At 43.2% G+C, this 9,664-nt stretch overlaps 1 protein-coding gene across 5 annotated transcripts in view; it reads right to left on the bottom strand.

The window, feature by feature from the left end:
• Nucleotides 1-3,870: 3,870 nt before the first annotated feature.
• Nucleotides 3,871-9,664, bottom strand: part of LOC118793463 (BTB/POZ domain-containing protein KCTD8-like) — a 30,783-nt gene continuing 24,989 nt past the window's right edge. The window contains exons 3-4 of one of the 5 annotated variants that reach the window (XM_036551658.1): nucleotides 4,243-4,359; nucleotides 3,871-4,161 (exon numbers count right to left, since the gene is read on the bottom strand). In XM_036551658.1, coding sequence (XP_036407551.1) covers nucleotides 3,871-4,161; nucleotides 4,243-4,359 — 408 coding nt within the window. Of the gene's footprint in view, nucleotides 4,410-9,664 lie in introns of all 5 variants that reach the window. The other 4 variants (XM_036551655.1, XM_036551656.1, XM_036551657.1 and 1 more) reach the window with 4 other exon arrangements.

The following is a 9,664-nucleotide window of genomic DNA, read 5'->3' as shown; positions in this document are numbered from 1 at the left end:
TTGGTGCCTTGAAAGGATCACGCTTCACTGCGTGAAATGTTCATATTCCAAAAAAAGAGAGGAAAACCAGTTGGGCATGCATCAAAAGCCCAATTTTTAAATAGTGATAGGCAGGGGTGTTTCTAGCTATTGAAAAGATCAGGGGCTAAGTCAAGTTTACCTGGGGGTTGTCTGGAGGTTGGGGAGGTTATATCTACCTTCATAATAAATAAATATTATCACACCTTTGAACACTGCAAGTAAAGTTCCACTCTCTTACACAGGCTGTCTGTTGTTTTGCTATAAACACCTCCTTTTTCAGGGCGAAAATATTTGAGGCTAGGCTATAGCCCCGAATGATCAGACCTAACAACACCACTGGTGATAGGAGGGGCCACCTCAGGCTGTCATGAACCTGAAGGATTACTGAGGAACATGCTCATGTTACACAAACGTCAAAAAGAAAGAAACTACTGTTGGATGTACATTGAAGGCCTACTTCAAGTGATGGAAGAGTCACCATATATTGTCATGAAGTGACATGATCAAGTGATTATATGTTTGTGTAGAACATGGCACACTCACACTGCGCAATTTCCTATCAGACTGAAATCCCTCAGGGCTCATCCATAATGTATGCACCCAGAATGAATCTCAATAATTAATGATCTATAAAAATGAGATGATGAGTTTTCATTCATTCATGCTTTCCTATTGATTGATGAGAGAATCTGAAGCTTCCTGTCACTCTAACCACAGTACACTTTGACCTCCGCTTTGAGTAAGGACATTTTACTTTTTGCTAGTTAACCAATATGATGACTTTGATAGTTTCTCAGTTTATGGTTTATATAAGAATACAAAAACCATGCAACACTTGCTTAAATTCATTAGATAAGATGTGGCCACCAGCACACATCATTCCCTAAACAGTTTTTTTGTGCTTCGCTCAGTACTACACTCCAGGGGACTGTCAATATGTCTGTCTCTCTGTTAATTTCTGTCTGTGTTTTTGTAACTGTCTATCTGTGTCTGTCAGTTTGTCTGTGTTGCTCCTTGTCTCTCCTGTTGTCAGCTTCTCAGTACTGAGGACCTGCCTCACAGTATTATGGGCAACCTCTCAATGTCAGATCACAACCTTTGTTCTCTGTGACACCTCCTTCCATTGAAACAATGCAGCACTGATGTAGTGGTGCTCACGCAATCTTTTTTTCACTAGCTGTCTCATTTTGTTGCTGGTTGATAAGGATAATTCTAGAGAGATTTTCTACCACAGCACTTGGTTCCCTGAGGTAAACATACACATAAAAACTTGCCGTTGAAATGGAAATTAATAATTGGCATTTTTTCATGGCGTGAATCCATACACATCTCTGCCTGGATACCAGTGATCAACTTCAATATAGTTCTGTGTGTAACACCTGCTACTGTTTCTTTGAAAAACATAAAGGAAGAATAATAAGTGGCAACCCTGTGAAACTTGTGCATTGCTTTTGACTAGACAGTCCACTTGCATGCGGGTGTCACAAGATTGCGTTTACCGCATCTTTACTCAGAAGAGTGCAGAGGTTGTCCCAGTGAGATAAGCGTAAAAGTAGTATATATAGGCACAGATGGTCAACGCGTCAGAGAGTTACACCCCATGGATTCATGAGCTTACAAATATGAACTCAGTCCATGTGCTCAGTTAATTCGATCTTATGCACTAACACGCATGTATATAAATGACCTCGAAGAAAGTCCCCTGTCATATAGGGTTGTACCAGAGCAAACTGCCATATGTCCTACACTGCTTGTTGTGGTCCTGAAGGAATGGGAAAGGCGACAGAGGCACATCTTGCCTGTGGGTTGAGGCCCATATGAAACACAGGGCCATGTTCAGACATTATGAGGTGACGGACATGGGGTGCATACAGCACTTTCAGCCAGACAAAGTGCGATTTGTGATTTATGTTGGCTTTCCCCCAAAGACCTAGAAAGCCACATAAACATGTAAATGTGCTGCATTCTCAGTTATGCTGAAAGTAAGATGTGCGCTCTCAGTCTTGGCCATGACGTCTTTCCACTGAATGTCAGGGGATGTCGTCTGTATCCCATAACAATCAGGTGGTAACATTTTGTGTAAAATCAATGTATCAGTGTGGCAAAAAGTAAAGGCAATTCATGTTCACACTTTTATTAGACAAGAGAAAACCAACAAAGAGGGGTGGACATAAAATAGCTGAGGTTGTCTCTTTGTCTCCACCTTCCCGCTCTTGCCCCAATCAGGGTTCTGCAACTGGAGCAATTGTTTCTTGTGCTATAAGTTCCTTCCCACCTCTCTTACATACAGCAAATTTCCTTACGACATTCTTCACTTGTTCATATCACATCAAACCAAGTTACTCAAATGCTGCCTGTGTTAACCCAATTTAAAAAGAAACATCCTGTCAATATATGGTAAAAAAGGCCCTCAAAAGATGAGATATATTTCTAAATACATGTAAAAAATTTGGTATACATTACAAAACATATCACTTTCTGCCACTTTAATACATGCTATTTTATGCTTACATTGTGCAATACATTTTAAAATAAAGATTTTCCAATATATTTAACAATGGTACACAAAATAGTAATAAATTACATCATATTATGTGATTAATAATTGGCAGCAACTGATACATTTTCTAATATACAATATCCACTTTCACATGTTTAAACATTATTTCTTATATTTTGGATTTTATATTTGATATTACTTCTTTGTTAGGGTAACACAAGGCAGTGCATGCCTTGATGTCTCTACTTCTCCTGGTTTAAGATAAACTGGGGATTCTCATGGGCAAGGCAAGTTTCCAAACACTTCTACAACAGTTTGCTCATCTTAACATCTGCCTTCACACGATGATCACGTCACAAAACGAAAAAGCAAATAAATCCATAGATACAGCCTTGAAAAAAGCAGAGGATTGGAAATCAATTTCACAGACATCACAGTCTAGGTACAGAATGTAACCCAAATAAATGAGGGAACCTCCTCAGGAATGCTCATTAGAACAGTGAAAGCATATACATTTCACTAGGGGCGGTGCAGTAGTAATACCCTTTAATTGAATTATTAATGCCTTTCACTGTCCAGGTCTTCTGCCCTGGATAAATGTCTTGATTGATCAATCCAGGGCTTCCCCCTCCACCCCATTTGTTACATTTTTTCAGGTGCACTGGGGATGCATTATTGTGATTTATGACTGCGGTCTGTTGAAATGAGAATCCTCTTCAGGCCTTGGCACTTCGCCACTTTTGGGTCAGAACTGTCTGAGAATGGAACTCAGTGTCCAACTCAGGTGCTCCGGTTTACAGTAGGGGAGGGTCTTGTTCGTACCAAGTTTAAGTCACAGTTCTTGCAATCTTACTGGACACAGGCTTAAATTTCAGCTACAGAGTCTTGCACATTACTAACTTAATATAAATCATAGTGTTTCAAGCTACGTCATTACAAGCTGAAACTGCAGCCTTGTGGAGGAAGGAGGCCTCTGTTTGGGGGAGCACTTTCTCAGGTAAAGAAACATCTGTTTGGCTGGAGAACCCAGGGATGGGGTGAAAAAATGACAGCTAGGTGCAAATGATGAGGCAGGGTAGGGCAATGTCAGGGTGGGGAAAGAGAATCCACTTGTTCTGGCAGTAGAAAAACAAGAACTGACCTGCCACTGCTCATTAGCACTACATACTACTTACTGGCCTTTTTTGCCATCTAGTGGTTGGACAAGGTACTGTCGGTATTATGGGGGAGCCACTCAAACAGTCCAGCGGTCAGCGAGCGAGTGAGCAAGGGACACTACCAGCATCACTTCCTCCGGCAACACCCAGAACGGGTAAAAGGAGGGGCCACGCCGAAAAGTCTGCGCGCGCCTATAGGCCGTACTTCTGGAGCAGTTCGGACTGCCACTGGCGCTTGCGCTGGGGGAACTCCAGGGGGATTTTGATCTTGTGGAAGTCCTGGATGCATTGCTTCATCTCCTCCTCAGCGCTCAGCTTCTCGGTGGCCTTCTTCCTGCTGAGGCCGCCCTCGCGCGGGCTCCCGCTCATCAGCGACTGGAAGAGCTCGCTGTTGCGCCGCTTGTCCGGCAGCTGCATCCACTGCACCGAGGCCTTCTTGGAGGGCCGGCCCAGGGTGAGGGTGCTGGGCTGGCGGGAGGCGGGCTGCAGGGAGCCGCATGGGGCTGGGGACCCCCCGCCCGCCGCCGCCACCGGCTCGCCCGCCACTGCTGCCGGCTCGTCCGCCGCCGGCTCGGGCCCGTCCTGGGGCGAGGTGATCTCGGAGTGCGTCTCGGAGCTGGAGGTGGAGAGCTCGTTCAGGGAGGTGCCGCTCTCGCTGCCCTTGTCTGGAGTCTTTTCCGGCTTCTGTTCCTCGCCGTCCTGCCTTGGGGACGCCATCCTGGCTGCTGGCCCTGCCAAGAGGGGACATGTCTGGGGTCAGCTGTGTATATGCGGCAGGAGCGAGACAGACAAAGGAGACTGATCCGAGGCGAGTCGTCTTTGTGACAGAACAGAGGCACACAGAGGAGACAGGTCTGAGGTCAGCTGTATGTTCATGACAGGACTGAAATTCACAGAGGAGACAGATCTGTGGTCAGTTGTGTCTCAGAAAGGAATGAGACAGACAGGCTGCTTACACAGCCTGTGACACAGTGCTGTTTGATTTGTCATTTAACATGTCATTTGAGCACCCCTGTCTCCAAGACATCAGAATATTCCAAATGACTTCTCCTGTCACACAAGCAAAATGTCTCTGAATCTATTAAATGTGTGCATGAGACTTTCAACCGTCTGCAACTTATATTTGTAATGTATGATATCCATTAAAAAATAATGTACAATGCATTAAAGTGGTTGGAATTCAAATTCAGTCCACTTATTTTTTTATCAGCTAACCTTTACCATTTTGTTTCTGTTAGAGATTCTATTTCTGGGCATCTGTCTCACCAGAATATTCAGCATAGAAGCAAAGCGAGCCTAGCCCTGGTGACTATCTTGTGGTAGACAGCCATTTTATCTAGGATGGCTAAATATAGACTCTTTGAACCTTTTACAAGAGGTGACAATAACAACGCAAGAAAAGCAAATGTCTTTGAAAAGTGTCAGGCGAACGATTGCTTTGTCTCCTGTAGATTCTCAAACACAGATTTTGTAGAGTTCTGCAATGAGCCTTGGAATGCAGCCACATTTTCTGTTGAACTAATAGAGACACAGTCACATTCAAGGGTCCGCCTCATCCCTAATTATACAAGGATGCTGAGAACAAAACTCGTTAAAAAGGAACAACAATTTTCAGCAATTATACTTTCGTGTTTAATACAAAAAACCATTTCATGGCCAAGAGACCTTTTTCCTCAGAAGGAAGCGACCGTGAAATAGCTGTGTCACAGGTGCTCTTTCGCAAAGTGCATGCTGTGCATACAGTACAGCAGCTATGCCATAAGTCCAGTTCTCTAATCATGTCTGCACCTGTCTTCGACAGGAAGTGAGAAGTTGCCCATGCTCGCGCTCTCAGAAGCGCACACAATCTGGCATACGTGCTGTCCAGTCGAGACTTGGGCGAGGCTGTATTGTGACAGATCCGGTCACCCGTAAATCCCGCAATCAGACGGTGCGTTGCGCCGGGAGATGGGCTGTATTTTGTTTTTACAACGTTCCTTACCTCCTACGGAAAGCCGAGTCTCCGAAGGGACAGGGAGACAATGCGAATGCGACTCCGCTGAAAGCCCGCGGCTCTTTTGATGTGCAGCGCTTGTTCTCTGTTTGTGCCAATTATCATAGGAAACAAACGCGCGCACAGACATAGGCCTTTCCAGGCGAAATGCCTTCGGCTCCCTCATGCAAAGAAAATGATCGAACAGAAAACAGAATGAGAACTAGCTTTCGCTCCACCAAGAAAGAGCAAAGAGCCCATTTTGACTGTTGAATGAATACAAAGAAACAGGCTGTAGATTTGGAAAAACACACACAAGCAATGAACGAACAGAGTTTTCGTCTGCATGTTTACATTGTAAGGTTAATCTTAGACTGAGGAAACACGCACGATTTGATTTAACCTGTGGCATATTCGCGAATGCATAATTTTGCCTGTCACCGGTTTGAAACAAGGCACTTACCTGACTTCTGTCAGTTCCCTGAAAGCATCCTTATCTAAAGGAAACAAAACAGCCTTTGCGTAAATGCGTTGCGAGTTTAAACACTAAAATCCACTCAATAAAGCTAAAGGGCTCTCACAGAAAACCACGTGACATCTCATAGAGTTATTTTAAATTCAATCATCAATGTCAGGTACATTTGCACCCAGAACATGCAATTTTCTGTTGATGTTGACAAGGTGCTAGAACTAGAACTTTCTTTTGTCTAAAGTAAGTTATATTTGTTACATCTGATACATTGTCACCTCGATTATCAAGTGTTTTTATGTGGTATTCTGATGTTACCTCAACTTTACAGTCCAAATGTGGGGTGGCTACTGTTTGTGTGAAAGCTCTGTTTTCCGTCTCAGAATTGATACTAACCAGCCAGAACTGGCACTGATTGTCATGAGTCATTAACAAAGTAGGGGTTTTAATGATAAAAACCGAGCAGCATCATTTGTCATTACAACTGCCACACTTGACGTGTTGCGACAAATTGGTGTTTTTTTCCTCCATCCAAATATATTTCAAAGGCAGCACCGTTTAAATTGTCACAGCGTGAGACTGTGAAAGAGACTGAAATAAAATGCATCCTCGCTGAAGCACGGTACGGATTCTTCACAGTGCCAGTGCAACTCCGGATATTTCCTTAAGTTTGAAAGGGAGGGAATGTTTTTCAAGAACATTCTTTCTTTGCGTAGCATCTAATGAAATAAATATTCACACAAAGCCACAGAGTCAATTATTGTTAATACAATTATTCTGTATTAACGTTTTGCTGTTTCACTAATGTCCGTGCGGCACGTGCCAATGTGGCAAACAGACTGCACCCTTAACACCCCACCCGCACCCCACTCCTACACCCGCACGTAACCTAGCTCAAAAACACAGCGTCGTGGTCGCGGTGAAATTGGACGTGACCTCAGCTGACCCGCTTCTCCCGGAACTCTCTGAGCTGCACCTCTCTCCTGAGAGATGGGGAGGGGGTTGGGGGGGGAGGGGGTGCGATTCAGCAGTTTGGTTTGAAATAATGCAAGCAGAGCGGCTCCCTGTTACTCTAATTAGAGGCTTGTCAAGCTCACCCACGAACAAGTGTTTGAACAGCGTTTTTCCTCTCAGGGTAGGTCGCCGTATGTCGCCAAAGCAGCAAGGGTGTGACGATATGTCGATTCGTTTCTATGCGTCGATACAAAAGCATCGTTGCATGTCACAATCGATCCAGGCCATTGATTTTTATTTATTTATTCTTATTTCTTATTCATGTTAATGCAGCAAATTGGATGAAACTAGAGAGCTTTTAGCATACCTAGTTATATTTGATCCCTGAGTGTCCAGTGGCAAATAATGAACTAATGCTCTACATTTTTTTTTCAAAAGCATAGAACATTTTAAGGTTGAATCATGTTGTATGGACATGTACTGCATCAAATCATAACACAATGTACCAAGGTGATTTCTTACATATTTTTTGATATATTGCATCATTGCTTAGCTGTCTTTATTGTATCGTGTCATTGCTGAGCCAGATGGTTGCACCTGTACAGAGCAGTGCTGGGAGAGCCTCTCCATTGCTGGGATTTGAACACTTCTGTGACCGGGCTTTGAAGATTTTGGTCCAGAAGTAAGTGGGCTTTGGTTATTCATGTGGGAATGCCTCCCACGGAAAAGGGGACACACTGTGAAATAGGAAGTAGCCTACACCTCAGTCTGGAAGTCCCAGATGTAGATTTCCTGTGATTGGCGTCATATCATAACAAACCATCGTCTTCTTGGATATATTGTCGATATTGTCATTGGAGCTGTACAAATAGTCCACTACCTTTGATCACCCCTTGTCTTTCGGTGCATCATAAATCACCATGGATACACTGATCCTGGGAGATCAGCTGACCAGTGTGGAATGCTTGCCTGTCTGCCAGACCGTTTCCTGGGGACAGGGGGACTGAAGGAAGAAATGAGATACTGTAACATTATACAGAGCGTCTCAATAATGTCACCTAACACTGATCATGGGTTGAGTCAAAACACTTCGGGGCATATAGCCTGGATGGCGACCCATTAATGGTTGCAATGGCATCATGTTACCCTCCAGTAACGTCCATCACCCCAATTGGCAGGCAGTGTAAACAATTCACAAGATTACACACAGGCCTGTGCTCTGTCTGCATGCACACTATACCACAAGCGCTCCTCTGATGCATTAGAGAATGCAGATAAGAGAACTTCATTGAATTGTTTCCGATGTACACTATCCAGCTATGAATGTACACCAAATTAATATATATTGTTATTCCAACGTATGTGATACCGATAAAAGTTTTAAAAATATGTCTACATGAATCACAAATATAGGAGAGTAGGATCCCATCACAAATCCATATCCCCTCGCTGAAATGCTTTCCGGGACTGGTGCTGGGTTTGCGACTCAATGCCAGAGGCCACGGGTTCAGATCCTTAACAGAACAGTGGTGATTTGGCCATTAGGGAGATGGTACACTTACAGTACTCCTTAGTCCATGTGCAGGCAAAACTAAGAGCAAGATGTACTTTGGATAAAGCAAGGGCATGGCCCAAAAACATACCTTTCTTTCACATTGGGTAAATTAAATACAAATACAGTGCTTTCAAAGCCTGTAAAAGTCATTTAATATCCCGTAATAACCATCTTTTATCATAATCATCATCACCATCTTCAAATATACAATGATGGCATATCTCCACATTGTATATTGTATATTCTGTTTATGCAAAGGTTCATTTTAAAGCCGCAAATCAGCCTTATATGAATTATTATGCACATCCGAGGCCATGGTTTATTATTCTGCTACATTACGGCTGTAGGAAGATTGCTCTACAGAGGGCATTTTCCCTCGATTGCCCTGGTAGGATTTCCGCCCACTGGCTGAACACTAGTAATCCTGCAAGCTCATCTGACTATCACTGGGGAAATGATGGATTTGAACTAATTACAGGATTAAAAGTGCATTTGTATGCAGCAGTTACAGGCGTCATGGAGTAGCTTTATTTACTGGTTGCTTTTCCTCTATCCATATGCAAACATTTAGACAGACCTGACACATCCAATTCACTTTGCTGCGCACAACTAAAAATAGACATTAATGACAAACACAGTAGCTAATGCAACTACAATTACTGCACTAATAATGAAATTAAATGTTGTTGTTTGCCCACACAGTTGTGTATACGTCCCAAATGTAGTTGAAAACAGAGCCTAAACTTACATTTTACTTTAAAATAAGAAAAACTGTCTTCCACCGCTTTTCAGAAACGTGTATTCCATCCGACATGAATCTAACAATGATGGCCTTTGAAACTAATTATTGCTGTTTTTTTTTTTCTTTCTTCTTTTTTTTTTCTTCCATGTTCAAAGTCCTCTTTGTATTACTCGTACAAAATGCTGCCAGGTAACCAGTCGCTGTTCAGCGACATTTATTGGTCACGAATAGAGGACACCTTCCTCCCACACACAGCGATCAGCGGTCTTTTTGTGAGGGAACAATAGAGCCGAT

Source organism: Megalops cyprinoides, chromosome 18 (genome assembly GCF_013368585.1).
Source record: "Megalops cyprinoides isolate fMegCyp1 chromosome 18, fMegCyp1.pri, whole genome shotgun sequence".
NCBI classification, from domain to species: Eukaryota; Metazoa; Chordata; class Actinopteri; order Elopiformes; family Megalopidae; genus Megalops; species Megalops cyprinoides.
Note: the sequence above shows the minus strand (reverse complement) of the source record. Positions and strands in the feature narration are given on the sequence as shown.